A 20454-nucleotide genomic window follows, 5' to 3' on the forward strand; every position below is an offset into this window, starting at 1 on the left:
ATTTCCATTAGTTGTTTGAACAGCACATAGGGGGTATTCGAAAATTCTGAAACACCAAAAACACAATGCTTTAGCATGCATAATACCATGTGGGAACACCGCTGGTATTCAATACAGCATCCAGTCGCCTCGGAATTGATAAATATAGGTCCTGCTTAGTTTTCAAGGGAACCTCATACCATTTACCCTGAAAAATAGTGTTACATCCAAGTAACAGTGATGGTGGTGGATAGCCATGAAGAATCTTTCTCTCCAAAGGAGAACACGAAGGCTCAATAATATTGAGAGCTGGTGCCTGCGGTGTGCAGGGGAGATGCGACATTTTATCCTCAGGCTCACAACACCAGTCCTGGGCGATGTGAGCCTTGTGAACAGGGGCCCTGTCGTCTTGGAAGATGGAATCATCGCTGGGAACGAACTTTATACCACGGGATGAACCTGATCAGCCATAATCTTCACATAATCCTTCATAGTAATCCGACCTTGTAGAGTAATAATGGGGCCGATGGGATTCTACGATATGACTGCTCAAATCATCTCCGAATCCCCGCCGTGTTTCACTCTTGAGAAGTAAGCTCAGCCAGAAGTTAGTAACAGCATGAAACAAGACCCTTCCGACTAAGTGACACTCTTCCACTGCTTACCGTGTTGTTTTGGTACTGACAGGGATTGTGAGTGCGAAATTCAGTTCTGTAGTGACTATTGCAGCTGACGTCTTATTTTTAGTCACAATCTTTCTCAATGATCGTCCACCACGACCACTCAATGCACATTTTTGTCCGCTTCGTAACTTAGCGGGTGATGTTTCTCTGTTTTCCCTGTAAGTGGTGTAAATCTTTGGTGCGGTGCCTCTTTACTCACCAAACACGTGGGGTATCTTGGTTGCAGAAGCACCCAACATACGAGCACCAACGATTTGGACACGTTCGAATTCACTTAGCTCCGACAAAATGCACTTACACAGAACACTGTTTTGGCCACTGCTAACACTTGCAACGTTTTGAGCACACTGCACAGGTGCCGCTCGTGATCAAATACAACACTGTAATCTACAGGCTTGCCTAGCGTCTGCATTTGTGTTGAAGCACGCATTTCGCCCGATGTTTCCAAATTTTTGTCTATTTACGGCTAGCTAAATATTTCATTACTATTACAAAAAGAAAATATGTACGAAACGTGCAGTAAGCTAAAAGGAGCTATCGCGTTTGGATGTTTCCATGACCAAATCATGAATGAATTTGCCGGACTTGTTGCTGTACCGGTGCGCACCATCCAACGTGTCTACAAGGAATGGAGTACTAGCCGCAGTCATGTAACTCGGTGTAACAACAGCGGTCGTAAAAAGACTATAACCCCTTAAAACTAAACAAGGGCCAATATAAAGGTATCTGAATTAGAACTGAACCCAAATGCCTACACCGAGTAAAGCACTTCTCGATGAAGTGAACGAACCTCCATTATGCTCGATAAAGAAATATCTTCCAAGGGGACCAACAGTCAGATGTTGAGTGATCACTAATGAAGGTATGCACAAATATGAGACACCTTTATCAGCGCCTGACAGACGTTGAATGTGGCTTCATTGTCGGTCTCCATGTGGCCGGCTAGTCGAATCGTGCAATATGCAAATTCGTGAGGCATTCGGCTGTGACAGGGCTCGGTGATGGACCGTCAGGATACGCATACTCGTAGTCAGGATTCCGGTCGACCACGTCGAATCACCACAAGTGGGAATTGCCTTATTGTGCACCAAGCATATCGTAACCCAACACAGCGGCGCCTGCCATCCGAGAACAAGTAACGGACACACTCAAACATTCTGTGTCATCCAGCAGCAGTAGTCGGAGATGAGATGCACCCAGACCAGGGAATTACCATCCATTACGTAGGCTACCGTTAACACCACAACACAGACTACTGCGTCAGTAGTGGTGCAATGACCGGGAAGAATGGACTACTGATGAATAAAGTCGCATTGTGCTCGGCGATTGATAGTAGTCCTGCAGTACAGCGAACGATCATCGCTGGCGAGTAGAATAGGGAGAGGTCCCATTCTTACAACGTTTTGGAGAAGCACGGCGATGTTATATCTGGTATCGTGGTGTGGGGAGCCATCGCTTGTGATTTCGGATAGTGGCTGGTAGTAGTTGGCGGAGCTCTGACGACATCACTGTATTTTATAGACATCCTGCGTTATCACAACATGTTACCACTCGTGAGACAGTATCGTAGTTCAATCTTTCAAAAGGACAACGCTCGTCCACACAAGACACGTGCCTCTGTGAACTCTCTGCGTGGTATTAAGATACTCCCGAGATCCCCAGAACTGTTCCTGATAGATCATGTGCTGGACGTAAACTCCGCCCCAGTGCCAATATCCAGGATATCAAGGACTATTTACAACAACTGTGGGAGATCTCGCCTCAAGGCAGGATACAACAGCCTTGTGAAACCCTCCTCAGCCGAATCAGTGCATCCATCCAGGCCAGAGGGCGTGCAACGCCATACTGATAAGAGGGCCAATGCCGCCAAGTTCATTGTGCATTTGACTCAATTTTGTAATCACTGAAATGACATCACATACTCTCCCAACCCGTGAAGTTTCATTTCGTTTCCTCACCTCCTTCTGGATGCATCACTATAATTTGTCACACAGTGTAGACTGGCAGTATTTTTACCAGTACTCTAAATGAGATGGGTACTCTAAATTACGGTATTATCTTTTTCCTCTTCCTTCTTTTCTTTCATTTTTATTCCTTTCTTTTAAATGGCCTGACCCAATACCCTGTCTAATTATGGTGCTTCGTTCTAACTACTTACATCTCTCCATTTACTTACACATAAATGTAGTAGCCAACTTGTGTAAACAAGCTAAAGATTAAAAATTGTATGTAAATGGCCGTATGCCTATAGACTTAAGCGCCAGTAAAAAAATTTAAAAAAGAACCACTAGATACCGATGATGAGCGTCAATCCTAGTCAGTGGCATTCGATTTCAAACCCTACAGCAGTCTCTGCTGTTAGTAAACTCAGATACAGCTCAAGCAGTTCGCGGGAGAACACTGCAAAGGGACTGCATGCAGTGGACATTTCGAGTCACGTAATCACACTGACACGTAAAGCTGCAAGCCTTCAGTGGGCCTAACTAGCCAGAAGTAGGACTTCTGATAGTCGCTGACTGTAGGTGTTTGTGTGGTCGGACCAGTCGCCACTTTGCCTCTCCCAAAATGATGCAAGGCATCGACTGTACCGACGGTTCACTGTGGTGTTTAACCCACGTGTGTGTGGAAAGTGTAGTTACGGTCGAACATGACTTTGTGATACGGTAGTGGTGTTTTCGCACCATTACATATGACTGTTCACTCAGGTACCGTCGACGTGAGCCAGAATGTTTACTTCAACATACATGGTGACCAAGTGCTGCCCTTGCTTCTACATCTTCATGCTGGGTATGCTGTAGACACTGCCGTCTTCCAAGATAACAACAACCGTGCGCTGAAGTAGGTTCCCGGTCTGACGAACAGTCAGGCACACTGTCGCACCTCCACTGGCTTGCTAAATTAGCCGATCTTAATCCCATGAAAATGTTCCAGACTATTTGTAACATCAGGTGAAACATAGCTAGCGACATGTTCGCAATGTAGCATTTCTACGGCAGTGGTTTCCAACCTGGTTGCAGTTACCCCCTGAAGGGTAAAATGAAATTTTCTAAGTCGTAAAAACAAAAGTGTTCGACTGTCGTTCGGTCATGAAAGTAAACTATTTTTAAAAGATCATTACTATTATTATTATAAAAAAATGTTGAAATGTGTGTGAAATCTTATGGGACTTAACTGCTAAGGTCATCAGTCCCTAAGCTTACACACTACTTAACGTAAATTATCCTAAGGACAAACACGCACACCCATGCCCGAGGGAGGACTCGAACCTCCGCCGGGACCAGCCGCACAGTCCATGACTGCAGCGCCCTAGACCGCTTTTTTTTTAATTTTTTAAATTTTTTTTTATTCACCAAAAACAGTAACAAAAATGGCTACAATGAACTGACATAAATAAGGTGACAGATAATTGCAGTCATAAATTTCAGCATTGAAAAAATGAGTCTTTAGCAGTAGCACAATTTAGCACCTTCACTGTCACCTTCAACTGGTGGCAGTTCAGCATGCACATTTTCTTCTTCTGCAGCTGGTTCCTCATCATCATTTCCCAGACCCAAATTAATCATTCAGTAAATCCTTGATGTATGTTCCTTCCAGGGTAAATTACATGGACAGAAGAGAAGTCCGGAACAGCGACATCGCAAAATGTTTCACTGCCTTGTTATTTTTGTCAGTTCCAGTCTTCTAAACGCATCTATAGGGAGTTCAAGTTCTTCCTTTATATCAGACACCAGATGTTTCTCGCCATATTCTTGTATCTGCTGTACTGCTGATTTATTTTTCATGTGTGACTTGCAGGTGAGGTTAGGGTCGGGAACGTGACCCAATCCATTCCCTCTCTACTAGGAATCCAGTTCCGAACCTATACCCATTCGGTTGAAGACAATTCGGAGCATGTTACCATATTTCTTATTGTGATTCTGATATTTGAGTATTTTCTCGAATTCATTTTCCATATACATCTTGTATTCAATATGTTCATCGCTCCCAATATTGTTAAAAACATAACTTGTATATTTGCCCATTAACCAAATCACTGCGTTATTTTTTGCCTGAGGGTAGTAACTTTCCTCCGGCTAATCCTGCGCGGCTTATTATTATAAATTAATCATACCCCAACACCGGTGTAATATTCTACAATATTTATTGTTTGTTACACGAACCGGTTTTGGGTTTTTATGCCATCATCAGATACAATGATAAGAAAGTGGTACAGGAAAATTTTGTTGGTTCAAAGATTTTAAACTAGTGCATCTAGAGAGTATCTCCATTTCCAGAGATGAAAATGATAATCTTAGATTTAGGACTTTTCATCTCTGGAAATGGAGATAGTCTGTAGATGCACTAGTTTAAAACCTTTCAGTCAACAAAATTTTACTTCAGCACATACTTATCTTTGTAGCTGGTGAATCCGTAACAGCCGAAAACCGGTTTGTGTAACAAATAACCAATGTTGTGTGTCTTTCATTTATAATGTAAAAATTAGTGTACCAAGAATCGACGGGACAGCATCAGAGCAATACTATTATCACTATTTCGTAAAATTATAACACTGATTATGTAAATTACCAGTAATTACTTTGTTTTCAAGTACTAGAATTATGCGTGATACAGCGTGGAAGAGATAACAGATTGTGATTTTATAAACATCTTCCTCACATAGTTCACCCACCAGACACACTCTTTAAATTTTGTAACATGCATCTATGACACCAATATTGGGACGTATACATCACACATGTTTAAATATCTCATAAAATGCATTCAGCTTGTTGTACGTAGTTACCGCAATGGATGACAAATTGCTTCATTATTCACTTCGCAACAGCTAAACGAACTAATTGACAGCACAACGCAACAGTAACTATTCAGTGGTCACATACGGTCTGAAAAGTTTTTAAGGGTTTTGCAGGTCAGGTTGTGCTGATAAGTAAAGCTTAAGAAAAAAAATTCGATACGCTACGCCTTTTCCGAGTTATTTAGCACTGAATTTTGCCATGAGCCCGCTGCGCACGCAAATTCAAGCGGCCTGCCAGAGATAATGTCGCCAAACGTGTTCTCCGCTTGGCTTCCTAAAACTGAACAAGAGAGTATACGTAAACTGGATATGGAGCCAAAGGCTGAGCAGTCTCGTGAGCTACGAAAACTGGCACTAATTGTATCTGGCACGCAGCTTGAATTTGCGCGCTCAGCGACCTGACTGGCTAATTTCAGTCCTAAATAACTCGAAAACGACGCAACGTATTGAACTTTCAAGAAAAAAATTATTTCTGAACACAACCTATCCTATAACAACCTTACAAGGTTTTCAGACTGTTTCTGACTACCCTGTATGAAGACTACTACTGCATTGCCACAGCGCCTACACATTATTATTATTATTATTATTATTAACAGTGACGCAAAGCACTGACAGTCTAAGATCTTCGAATTTCTGCCAGTTCAGAAGGCTTCCAGTAACCAAGTGATTTACAAACAGTTAGCATAGTGCTCACATTTTTTCTGTGTTGATTTTAAACGTGAATGCACGCTGTGAGTGAATCAAGTGTCACTGGAGAGGGAATTGATGAAAAGAAGCATGTTTTGCAACTACTGCAGATAAATTTCTTTTCTGAGGAGCTGTGGGTAGCGTTCGCTATGGACTAAGAATTGCTTCATCGTTCTTTGAATAAAGGTTGTTAGAAATAAGTAGTACCAATTGTTTCATTGACTCATTAATTTATGATTTTTTTAAAAAAACCTTCAAAAACTGAATATCACTTATCTTTCTTCATTTTAAAAGTATAGGTAATCAAAATAAAATTCTTTGCCATTTTAAAGCTTAGTTATGCGGTAGTTTTGATGGTGGTGGTAGTGTGTGTGTGGGGGAGGGGGGGGGGGGCGAAGGGTACTAGTTAATATCTGATTCCACTCGGGGGTAATGGTGTAAGTAATGTTGAGAACCACTGCTCTTCGAGATCTAATCATTGATGAGTGGCTTCAACTGTGTATATCATACCTGAAGCAAATTGTCGACTCTCGTCGTCGCCGAACTGAGATCATTATCAAGACTGCAGTCGCTGTTACACTGTATTAGCGTGATGTAATATGGGGGTTATCAAAGGTTTGGTCGGGCTGGTGTGCTGATTTTAAGCGTTATTGACCCTTTTTTATCTAGCCAAGTGGGAGGAAGGTAGTCACCTTATCGGCACGCTCCTGCAGCGCCTTCCTGATGCTGGTGGCGACCCTCTCGCGGTAGTGTATCAGCGCAAACTCGCAGACCACGGAGAAGACGGTGAGAAAGCAGAGGATGATGTACCAGTCCAGCGCCGTCGCGTACGACACGGGCGGCATCTGGGCGCGCGCTCCCATGCCCATCGTCGTCAGCGACAGCACTGACGTCACGCCTGCAGGACATAACGTGACAGCAGCAGTCTGCGCATGCTTCTCGTAAAACAGGACGACCATTGTTTGTGACCTCCAGGCTTGAATTACAGACTGCTCATAACAATGTAAGGGGTGTTTATAAATTAGTTACACAAAAGTAACCTTTAATTGTTATATTTACAAATGTGATATGAGAAATGTCTCACCTGTAATCAGTTTCGTGCCAAATCCTATGAAGAAAATCTTGGTGATGGTAGCAACTGCTTGTGTTATCCGTTGTCGCTACTCCTCGACATTTCCAGGAAGCAAAGGAACGAAACCTCTGTCTTTAACGTAACCACATGCACACAAGTCCATTGAGATTTAAATCATGTGATGCGGTGGCCAGGATATTCTTCCACCACGTCCAATCCAAGTCGGCACATTCCTACGGAAATACGCGATAACTTCACGATGATAATGTGGTGACGTGCCATCTTGCTGAAGACCAAATTCTGTGCCCGTATCCCGCTGTAATTGTAATACTAGGCACATTCAGTTCTAAGCTGGCAAGTCGTTGATTTACCTGATTACAAGTGTAAGACTGCCGAACTCGTTCAATTGCTGCGTCAGAGACTGCTGGCCGACATTGACCTGGCATCCTATGTGACACACAGCCAGTTTTGATGATATATTTGTACTAATTAATAACAGTTTGTCTCTGGTGGCGCGTGGTATTTAGTCCTGAACTGTAGTAGCGGATTTGGATTCGTGAAATCATGAACACGCTCTGCACCGTTATACGACTCGACTATGACTGTAGCAATAACTTAATCACAAGTGTTGTACCAAACATTTCTGTAAGTTATTTGCCATTTTCACAATTAAAGGTTACCTTTATATAACTAATTTATAAACATTCAGTATAATGTTTCTATTAGCTCTATAGATACACACCGTCTTCGTTTCATAGCACCATAGTGAGGAGATCCACAAGAAAGAACGTAGAGCATGTTAAAAAAACATTTTTTTTTAAAAAAAGAAGCTGATATTCCTTCTACTATAGGAAGTGAAATGGCCTTCAAGGATATGGTACAAATAAATAAATCTGAAACATACTTTTATTTAAATGTTAATACTAAACATGTATCAAATATGTAAATTTCATTTTTATTTCGCCATGTCTGACAATATTCGTATTCCAAATGGAGATTATTTGGGTGTTTCGGAAGGCCAGTGGTATGTTCCTTCCAACAGAACTTGCTATCAAGTTATAATAGCAAAATTTAACGCTGTCAACTTCTTCCATTCGCTTGTCACGATATTTTACGTACATGCTCGGTGCAAACGTCTTACCAAGTCTCAGCGACATATAGTGTGCTTTCTTGAGTTCAGAGGCAAAGTAATGGCTATTTTCTAAAGCTATATTTCATTTGATATTCATATTTAAACGAAACAATCTTATCAACTAATAATGTTAACTGTTGGAAATTCACTAACACACATACGTAGAAGCAAGAGCCCTAAGAAAGACGTTGCAGGGCACCATTTATAATTTTTTTCCCAGCTGGAAGATGGCCGATAGCTTAATACAGAATGTCTTCTTATTGACACCCCTTTGTTTCCTGTCAGAGATACTATTTGAACGATTTGCTAGCATTTACTGCTACACCATAGTATTCTAATTTATTTAAAACGATATTGTGATTCACACAGTCAGATACCTTTGGCAGATAACAGAACACATCCGTAGCCTGTAATTTAGTGTCTAATTTTATTCAGAGTATGTAGAAATTAAAATCCGTACTGTGACGCTGACAATGTATTATTTTTAGTCCAATGCTGGGAAGCCGCTTATACATTACATGTTCTGAAATTTTTCAGAGTGCTGTCAAAAGTTGTTCCCTTTCTTCTGCACAGGCTTAATATCAGCATGCTTTAGGTAATTGGGAAACGTTCCAGCGATGAATGACTTGTTACACAAATAACATAATACTTTCCTAAACTCAGAGGAATATTTTTATTTAACATTGTTGACATTATATCATTACCACTATTTTCTATTGTTTTCGATGGTTTCACGACGGACTTGACTTTTTCTGTTGTAGTGAGAGTATCATTCATGCTAAAACGTTACTTGTGGTGCCTCGTCTCAGATATTTCATGAAACCACTTACTGAGACCGAGAACAGAAACAAGATGATGATAAAAAATTGCAACACGGCACGCATATGTTATCATTGTATCATTTACTTTACTGGCTTTCCCAGTGTTATACTTTACTATATCCCACAAGGAATTTATTTTGCTGCTTGATGTACTTATTTTTTCCTTCCAGATACTCATTATTTCTTGAACGTTTTGCAGTATACATTGTATTGAGGTAGAACATCAACATAAGAGATGATTCTAAATGGCAGATACAGTCCCCTGTTGTCCTACAAAATAAATTGATTCCATGCGTAACACATGACATTGTTGTAGACTTTGATCTAATCTTAATTACTCTTTGGAGAAAATGTTTTTCAAATAAGGTGTTGTTCTTTCCACTAATGTCATGAGGACTGAATACATCATCCCGATGCACCTATTTCAGTAATTTACAAAAATATTCAATTTTTTGCTCATTGACTACTCTTCTTACTTCTTATTTAATAGATTTTCTTTCATGATCAGTATTGATATTTATGATAAGAAAAAGCATGTGATGGTCTGAAAGACAACTGAATATTGCTTCTGCAATATAATTCTCTTCATTAGTTGCTGTTTCGGAACAATTAGCTACCCTAGTTCGAAGGTGTACAGTAGGTATTAAGTTAAATGATAATATTACTGACTGCAGTAAATCCTTACTGGTAGAGTATTTACGGAATCAGTATTAAAACTACGAGTAACCTCTGTTTCTTTTGTTTCTTGGTGATAAATAGGCCATTAGAGCTTCAAGGAGGTTTATGAACAGATTAAAGCTGTCAGGGGTGCTCAGTATAAACTTACTACCATGTAGGATTTTTTTTGAAATTCTACTTCTGTCACACATGCCTCCAGATGTTGACCTAAGCAAAGTTTATCATTTTCTACGTTGTTAAATGTTGACAATTCCTGACTAATGTGGCGACTTCTCTTTTCTCCATTTCTGGTGTACATAAATCAGACCGTTCAACTATATCAGCGGTCACATGATATTCAGAGATGCAGGTTATATCAACTGCGCTTGAGAACTTTCATTCATCGATGCAAAGAAGTGTTTGAATGATTTGACGCAACAGTATAATAATCTGACGCAATAAATGTGGCTAACGTAGTAGATTGACCGAAATATAGCTCTGTCGAAGAATAATCTCTGAGTATTTTTTAACAAACGGTAGTTTGCACGGATGCAGCATGCTAAAATTATGATGTTTCAGTATTTCCTCAGACTGAATGTTTCCCCTCATACAGCTTTGTTTCTTTCTGCACAATCTCCTCTAAAAATGTGATGCTCTGACATTTGCAACCAGTGATATTTTACCGATCCATTTAATAGACCCACAAAGATAAAACGTTTATTGGGTTCACTTTAGAGGTTTCGACAGTTTATACCGTCATCTTCAAAAGTGAAATATGCTCAGTCCATTGGTAAGCCAATGTCAAAATAAATAAAGGATTAGCAAAAACTACGTACATAACGCAAGTAAGTTAAAAACCAATGTATAAAGATTGTACACCAGAAGTAAAACAAGTTTGTTAAAACAGATGTATAACAGTTAAGCTTAACAGCCACAACATATCTTTGCTACAGCATCAATAAAACATAGCGACATGTCTAAAAGTATATGATAGTGAGATGAGTAGGAAACAATTAACTGTCAAATTAAACATCGTACATAGCATGTGCGAGAAAAATCAACCACCAAACTGATGTAATGAAGGGCACTGAAACACGCCTATATACAAAGTGGGATGAAGAATCAGTACATTAGATATTCAGCTAGTGACTTATGTTACATTATTGATTAATTCCGTTTCTAATTTATCATGGATTACGAAATATTATTTCCACATAGAATCCGGGTTGATAACAACTTAATATTGTTTCTGTAGTTGGTACCATTTTAATGCTATTGTAAAAGTACTGTCAACTTCATTTGTGAATTACTTTTTTATTTGCAGCTTCAATAAGTAGTCATGTTGCGTGTGTTTCGTTGAAAAGGATGAATTGGAACACCTTGCCTCATAATTTCTTTACGGTTTATCACCAACACAAATTCATTGTATGGTAGTGAGAGTTTATAAGGAGTCTGCTTCCTATTTTGAACACTTAAGAAGTATATGACTAAATTTAAAAGTGCCATACTTTAAAATGATCCGCGTGAAGAGCGTCCCAACCTGCAAACGCAGATGAAATAATTGAGAAACTGTACCATACTGAATTGGACGACCAGCTATTAAAGTCATACGAAGCAGCTTACGCCACAGGAATATCAGAAGAAAAAATACGGTACATTTAGCGTTAGAAATTAACTATAAGAAAGTTTCGTGCGACATCAATGATGCTTTTGTTAAATGGTGGCCACATGCAAATGCGACATCTAATTCTCTACGCTGTTCGGTGCAGATTTTTACACCTATTTGTTACTGTGGATTAGACATGAGTCCACCCGTTCACGACAGTAATGAAATAGCGACGAAGGCCTAGAAGCCGACGGCACTGCACAAAAAAAGGCGGACGTCTGTTTCAATTGCCGGTGAAGGTATGACCAATGTTTTACACTACTGGCCACTAAAATTGCTACACCAAGAAGAAATGCAGATGATAAATGGGTATTCATTGGACAAATATATTATACTAGAACTGACATGTGATTATATTTTCACGCAATTTGGGTGCATAGATCCTGAGAAATCAGTACCCAGAACAACCACCTTTGGCCGTAATAACGGTCTTGCTACGCCTGGGCATTGAGACAAACAGAGCTTGGATGTCGTGTACAGGTACAGCTGCCCATGCAGCTTGAACTCGATACCACAGTTCATCAAGAGTAGTGACTGGCTTATTGTGACGAGCCAGTTACTCTGCCACCATTGACCAGACATTTTCAATTGGTGAGAGGTCTGGAGAATGTGTAAGTAGGCTGTTTATGTTTCCTATTGGCAACGTTACGTAGCGCTCTGTATGAAAATCACTGGCTGTGCTGTGTGCAGTCTGTGGCTAGTTTGCATTGTTGTCTGCCATTGTAGTGTTGGGCAGCGGCAGCTAGATGTGAACAGTGCGTAGCGTTGCGCAGTTGGAGGTGAGCCGCCAGCAGTGGTGGATGTGGGAAATGAGATGGCGGATTTTTGAGTACAGAATGGATGTCATGAACTGCTATATATATTATGACTATTAAGGTAAATACATTGTTTGTTCTCTATTAAAATCTTTCATTTGCTAACCATGCCTATCAGTAGTGAGTGCCTTCAGTAGTTTGAATCTTTTATTTAGCTGGCAGTAGTGGCTCTCGCCGTATTGCAGTAATTCGAGTAACGAAGATTTTTGTGAGGTAAGTGATTTGTGAAAGGTATAGGTTAATGTTAGTCAGGGCCATTCTTTTGTAGCGATTATTGAAAGTCAGATTGCGTTGCGCTAAAAAATATTGTGTGTCAGTTTAAGCACAGTCATGTACAATTATTCAAAGGGGACGTTTCATATGGCGACCCTGCCAGGATACCTCACTGGAATCTTCTGATTTCTTCTTGTAGTTTGTGCAATTAGTGCAGCCTTTGTTTATTGCTAGCGTGTAATTGTAGAGAGAATTTCCTTTGTAGTTGTAGTTTTCCATTCTTGTACAGTAAAACAGTTGTGGCATGCATGTAGATTTGCACCAAGTATTTCGCAGCTGCGCTTGCAATTAACTAGATATTATTTTCAGTGATATGTTAATGTGTTCTCTTAATTTTGCTCTTCAAATTGTGCTTTTCTGTGTTATCGTGTGAAATATTGTGGCAATAATGGCGTGTGAAAAACGTAATACTAGGCTCCAAAGTAAACTGAGAAATGACAGTGAAGACGAAAGCAGTGTGTTAGCGCCACTGTGTAATGAATTAACTAATGTTCAAAGTAGTAATTTGATAATTGTACATAGGGAAATGGAGTGGGCTGCAAATAATGGAGTAGACAGTGAAACAGGTAGTGAACAGGGAAGCATTATCGACCGATCGGTCGGCAACAGCTCGCCTCAGGAATCGGGAATGACAGAACACAATATTGCAAATACTGTAGACTCAGGTTTTGGGTTCTCACCGTTTTCTCAAATGAGTCATGACACATTTTCCGCTTGTCAAAATGTGAATGTTGCCGGTGCAAATTCACTGCCGAAAAGCACTGAGGAACATGTTTCAGACACCAGTGCATTGTTATTACAATTAATGCAACAAATGGGACAAAAGCTTCAAAAGTTAGACACAATGGAACAACACCAGAGACAAACACAGAAACAGTTAGACACAATGGAACAACACCAGAGACAAACACAGAAACAGTTAGACACAATGGAACAAAATCTTCAAAAGTTAGACACAATGGAACAAAATCAGAGACAAACACAGCAAAAGCTTCAAAAGTTAGACACAATGGAACAAAATCTTCGGAAGTTAGACACCACACTTGAACAAACACGTGAAGATTTAACTACTGAGTTACATAACATTGAATCGAAATGTCAAAAAGTCTGTAATGATGTAAAAACACAAATTTGTGAGCATTTTCAACCTATTTTTTCGCGGCATGAAAATGCATTACAGAATCACGAAGCAGCCATAAAAGAACTGCAAACCATTGTTCATGAAAATCATGAGACCTTGTTGGCTAAAATTGACTCAGTTGCATCTACCGATTCAGTTACGCAACTTGCAAAAACTCAGGAAAACTTAAAGGACACAGTAGATTCGATTTCAACACAAATGGGCACTCTGAAACTTGGTTCAGAAAAACACACTGAGGAAATGTGTTCACTATCGGAGAAAGTAGCTGAACTTTCGGATCAGGTCACTAATTTATCTACAAAGGTAGATGATGATCTGAATGAAACAAGACCTGTAGCCATCACTGATACAGAAGAGTATGAATTCAAACAAAATCAGAATCAAATTAATACGCAATACAAAAGAGAAATCCGGGAAGTACAAGATCAGCTGACACAGGTAATACAAGAATTACGTATTTCAGAGGACACTCGCGCCCCAATACGGGAAGAGGGACATAGAAATACGGAACAGCCACAAAAAAATAACACAGGGCATTTCGGAAGTTATGAAAGAAATTGGCAATGTGCACCGAATTTTGAGATGGAACCTCCGACACGACGTAACAATGACCGACATGCGACTCGCCGACATGATGATTTTGACTATAAGCTGTTCATTACTACACGTAAATTCAAAACGTTTAAGAATTATGGCAACGACATTCATCCACAAGCGTGGGTCAATCTTCTCTCATTGTTTTCCTCCCAACTGGTCATTAGAGCACAGATTAGAATTTATGTGTGGCTATTTAGAGAATGAACCAGCTGTAAGAATGCGATCGGTCATTCACGATTGTCACAGTGAAGGAGAATTTTATCATGCCTTCCTCTCTGCATATTGGTCTCAAGCCACACAAGACCGAGTAAAACATGGCATCATAATGATGAAACATTTCGAACAATCTGAATTTTCCAGTCTTGTGAAATATTTTGAAGACATGTTGCACAAGAATAAGTACCTGTCAAACCCATACAGCCCCTCAGAACTCATCCGCATTTGCTTAATCAAACTGCCTGAGCATTTACGATATATTATTTTAGCAGGGCGTTGCAAATACGACATTGAAGCTTTTCAAGGACTCTTACAAGAATTAGAAATTGACACAGACAGTCGCGGGATGCGAAAACAGGAAAACAATCACTACAGGTCACATCTGTCACAATTCCGTGACGACAGAAACAATAACTGGACACAAGTCTATTCTTACAACGCAAATCGTGACTAAAACAGACACCACCCATATGACAACCACTGGCAGAGTAATAATAGTTACAGAGAAAGATCGCATTTCCATAGTAATGAATATGACAGAGGTTACCTTAGAAACAGACAATATGGGAACCAAAACAATTATTATCAAGGGAGACAGAATAACTTCAGACACAACAGTCCAGCGTGCAGTTATGATTCAGGAAGAAATTCTCCACCACATGACCGACAAGAAAGAAATTATGAAATCTACCGACATGACGACAGACGAGATAATCGTAACGACAGACCTGAATTGCATCAGAACTGGCGGGATTCAAACAGAGCAGGGCACTTTCGACAACGTGAATTTGAAGAAGTTAGGTCTCCTAATCCCAGTAACGACGCGCGCCAACAAAGAAACAGACAATGACTCACACCGCAGGCAGCCACGTGCCGCCCGCTGGCTCAGAGAAAAATAACATAGACGCTAACCTTGAGAAAAATTCCAGTATTCTTTACGGACGAATACCGCATGATAATTGCATTCAAGTTGAAACTCTGCGTACTGAGAAGAGCAAAGGTTTACACCACATTTCACATGTAAAACCGTTTATTGAGAGATAAACTGTTTTTTAATTTAGTCTTTGCTATAAAATTTTTCACTTTACATTACCAGTATGCTTTGTCAGACTTAGTATCTGTTAACATGCAACAGTGTTTGAAGTTAAATATCCAGTCAAGAACCAAGAGAACTTATTTAAACAGAAATTACGAATGCGTTGTTATAGTGAATGGACGACGCAATGTTGTTGTTTGTACATTCTTGCTTGTTAGTTGCACGATTGCATACGACTATGAGGCTCACATGCTTGGAACATATACTGGCACTGCTAAAGAGATTTTCATGCAACATTTTGGTTTGCGTGAGAGTGGATTCTGGATTTGAGGTGCTTTCTGTGAAATGCCAGATGAAACAGTGGTTAGTTTATGTGACAGCTACACGATTTTATCACGATGCTGCTAATGAGTGACAATTTACAATGTTGCTTTTGCGGTGTATCTGTTTTATATCTGCACAGTTTTTCTGAATTCTTCTGTAAAGTAAAACATGTTTTAGTAGTAACTTTTGTGGTATAGCTACAATGAGACTGCCTTTTCCGTAGCACAACAATACGTTACAGCACAGTACTTTCATCACCACGGCAATAAGCGTAATAACTAAGATATCCATACGCAAAGCATTTCACTTTTGTTTATCATGAGGTAAGTACAATGACTTTTGCAGAACTTAGCTTTCGGAGGACGATAAATACGACACTTCCACAGAGATTATCTTACAACAAGACCCACAGTTTAGCGCTACAGTACACGTATTTGAGTGATTAATTTTGTACTTAAAACATTTATTTTTAAAGATATTTGCAGTACAATGATACAAAGGTTTTCCGTGATACATTTCATTCCATTGCTGTAATCTGTAACACCTGAGGGTATAATTACATTAATCCTCAGGAGGGTACACACTTACTTTGTGTACCATGTGTTTGGCAAGCACAAGGAGCCCTAGCTAATATGGTATTTGCTTATACAACTTTACACATCGGTACCATATTTCTCTAACACAAATTACACAGCTATCTGATCATTTAACTGAGAGAGACAAACTTTTTTACTACAGCAGTGACAGATGTTTACGTAATTACACCGTTGGATAACTTCACACTTACGAAATTGTATTTTGTCTGTACTTTGTGAACTGTTCATATTTTTTTGGACCCATTGTGATATTATGAGAGCTTTGAATGATATATTTGGTATGGGATCACGATTTTTAAAGTACATTTGAGGCAGATGACACTTTTGACATGAGCAGAGAATTTTTTTAGGTTTTGAAATTATTGGAGGAAGCTACGACGATTTTGAGAGTTGACTGAGGTGTTATGATGTTATTATTACGATGACTATGTGTATTATGCTGTTGAGGTATGTTTATGATCACTAAGCCGATGTTATATGAGGAATTTGATTATGCTACATATATATTAAGATGAAATATTGAAGAAGTGTCGACAAATATGTATATGTGTAGTAAGGTAAGGAATAAGGAGTAGTGGTTAGGGACTCTGATTTATGAAAAGGATGTTGGAAACCAAGAATCGTACTTTAAGACTTATGAAATGTATGTAAATGCGTGAATGTATTACAATACCGACGAAAATTTTTTGGACAATGTCATATTCATAGGATTTTGTTTCTACGCATTTGCAATGCAAATTCTTGACCTGTGAAATATTTTTATATGAGACTGTCACTGTAGCAGAAACTGCTGTCGTAAATATTTCTGTAAGAAAGTTAAGTGACCACCTGCATGGAATGCGTTGTGGGCACCCAGCTGTGTCAGACGCCTGGAGAACAAGCCATTAGTGTTTGCCTTTTCAGAGGCACAGGGGGAAAAAAAAGGGAGGCCATTATCCTCGCTATTGACATTCCTTTGCAGAAAGCATCATAAATACGACACCCTCAAACTTGAAAACATGATTACACTGCAGAGTTCTTAATTTATGATATTTACTGAAATGAAATGATGAGAAACATTTCATGTCTATTGTCTTGCTAGTTGAAAGATTGGATACTGCATTATGAAATGCCATATGGCTAGTGAATGTTGTTTCACACCTTGCTTTGCCTATTTTGTTTAATATCTAGTTCCTTGCTGCATTGCACCAATGGTTAAAATAAAATTTTGTAGATGTACTAATATAAATATTTTATGCCTACAGATCCAGTAAATAATTTTATGATCTATTCAAAAAAACGAAGGAGCATAAAAAGACCTTTCCCTTCACAGGAATTGCATACGGAATTTTCTTTTCAACTACTTGGTAATTTTTTTGGTAGAATAACTTCTTGTGGTGCACCACTTTAATTACATAGTCATTAAGATGTGAATATACATTTCCCTTGTCTGCATTATTGTCTTTAATGTAATATTTTTTCTGCTTGAGCTATGTCATGTTTAGATATAAGTTATTGCATTTGCTGCTGCTGTTTGCCAGGCATAGTGTTACTGAATTTGACTTTGTGTTACTCTGCTAAGCCAGTTTACTACTGATTTATTTTTCTTGTTTGCTGCCCATTGCCTTATATTAGTTGTACTATTGTTGCTTACTTTGCCAATTTGCATTTTTTTTGTCCTTGCTGTTTGTATTAATTTGTTATGTGCTGCTGCATTGCCTCGTCCCTTGGTATATATATCTGAGCTCAGTAAATGGCTCTGAGCACTATGCGACTTAACTTCTGAGGTCATCAGTCGCCTAGAACTTAGAACTAATTAAACCTAACTAACCTAAGGACATCACACACATCCATGCCCGGGGCAGGATTCGAACCTGCGACCGTAGCAGTCCTGCGGTTCCGGACTGAGCGCCTAGAACCGCTAGACCACCGCGGCCGGCTGAGCTCAGTAGATTTAAGTTAGCTTAAGAGGGGGTAGACTATATAAGAAACTAACTATGATGAATTGGAAGAAATGCATTAAGAAGCTATAAGAAAATAGTTTGGCCAAAAAAAAAAGTTGTGCACAGTGGAGAAAAAGTTGTGCACAGTGGAGAAAAACTATTTTTGAAAGAGGATGTGAACAGAATACAGAAAGCTTGCTTGGATAGGTTTTTTTTTTTTTTTGGCTGGAGCAAATGTTGAAATAAGAGGGACGATATATGGAATGAAGTTTTGGGTTGGACTGCAGTACCAAATGTTACACTGAAAACGAACCCTATCCTTTCCATTGTGCTATCCCCCCATGTGTTTGTGTACTCTTGTATATTTGTGTTTTTCCTGTCTTTATGTGTTTAGCTAATAAGAGTTATGTTGTAGAATTTTTCTGATAATATGTTATTTTCTTTGTAAAGATGTTTAGACATTATGTATTCTGTTCTGTTTTGTTGCTCATGTGTGAAGTTGATGTTTCGAAAGTTATTCTGATCTTTTATGTATGTACTTATGTCATAATTCCTGTAACACTGATGTATATGTTATTTCGATTCTTTTGTAAAGCCTGTATTACTACAAATGTTATGTGTGTTATTATGGTGTTTAATGATGTTTTCTGTACCTTTGTAATTGTATTCTCATGTCATAAATTTCAAATGTAATTGACACCAGTTCATCAAATTAAGTAACTTGTGAGCATTCATTTCACTGCACACGTTTGTGTTGGTCATAGTATACGGACAATATGTGAGAAGTAGGGACTGTTAGTGTTTGCACATGTGTTAATAATTCAGCAAGGGACTGGATAACAGCATTGCTGGTTCTAAGGACAATTCCAAAAACTTTGTGAGTGCACAAGTGGTGGTTATGGACTTGCTATATTATCCGCAAAACTCTTCAGTGGTGATTGTGCACCTGCACAGTCACAACAGATGGCTGATGGCCATCTCTACAAGGACTACAGTGGGTCTGCATCTATAATGACCCACCAATACCATTATCTCTACAACGACTGCAGTGGGTCTGCACCTCTGGTGGCCCACCAATACCGTAATCTCTACCAGGACTACAGTGGGTCTACTCTGTGATGACCTACCTACCAATATTCTTCAAAACTTCGACTGACTCTGCGGAGGGTTTGCTCTGTTGTGACCCATTACCTGTCTGCATGTCAAGAGTCAGCACTGTCTTTTCGTTGGAAGGGCAACACTACTTCTTCAAGACTGCATGGAAATCCACTACTTCCGTGTGCATTGTCTTTTACTACTCAGACTTTGAGAAAAGAAACGGCAGTTTTACTGTGATGAATGATCAGGACTATCTTTATGGACTGTGAGAAAATTTTAGCTTTTGACCAACATTGTATTAATAAGTGTGTGCATTTGATATCTTTGTTATTGTAATTAAGAAAAATTTTATCAAATCATTATTGGCCACTGCCCAAAACAATTTGTAAAATTTTTTGTGGGGAGCATGGGGGCTATGTAAGTAGGCTGTTTATGTTTTTGTATTGGCAACGTTACGTAGCGCTCTGTATGAAAATCACTGGCTGTGCTGTGTGCAGTCTGTGGCTGGTTTGCATTGTTGTCTGCAATTGTAGTGTTGGACAGCGGCAGCTGGGTGTGAACAGTGTGTATCGTTGCGCAGTTGGAGGTGAGCCGCCAGCAGTGGTGGATGTGGGAAATGAGATGGCGGATTTTTGAATACAGAATGGATGTCATGAACTGCTATATATATTATGACTATTAAGGTAAATACATTGTTTGTTCTCTATTAAAATCGTTCATTTGCTAACCATGCCTATCAGTAGTTAGTGCCTTCAGTAGTTTGAATCTTTTATTTAGCTGGCAGTAGTGGCGCTCGCCGTATTGCAGTAGTTCGAGTAACGAAGATTTTTGTGAGGTAAGTGATTTGTGAAAGGTATAGGTTAATGTTAGTCAGGGCTATTCTTTTGTAGGGATTATTGAAAGTCAGATTGCGTTGCGCTAAAAAATATTGTGTGTCAGTT

At 39.3% G+C, this 20454-nt stretch overlaps 1 protein-coding gene across 1 annotated transcript in view; it reads right to left on the reverse strand.

Moving 5' to 3' along the window:
* LOC126175379 (uncharacterized) overlaps positions 1-20454 on the reverse strand; it is a 195003-nt gene that overhangs the window by 5127 nt on the left and 169422 nt on the right. Inside the window, exon 7 of the mRNA XM_049922150.1 lies at positions 6840-7045. Within this exon, the coding sequence (XP_049778107.1) occupies positions 6840-7045 (206 nt within the window). The remainder of the gene's footprint in view (positions 1-6839; positions 7046-20454) is intronic.

This window comes from Schistocerca cancellata, chromosome 3, assembly GCF_023864275.1.
Source record: "Schistocerca cancellata isolate TAMUIC-IGC-003103 chromosome 3, iqSchCanc2.1, whole genome shotgun sequence".
Taxonomy (NCBI): Eukaryota; Metazoa; Arthropoda; class Insecta; order Orthoptera; family Acrididae; genus Schistocerca; species Schistocerca cancellata.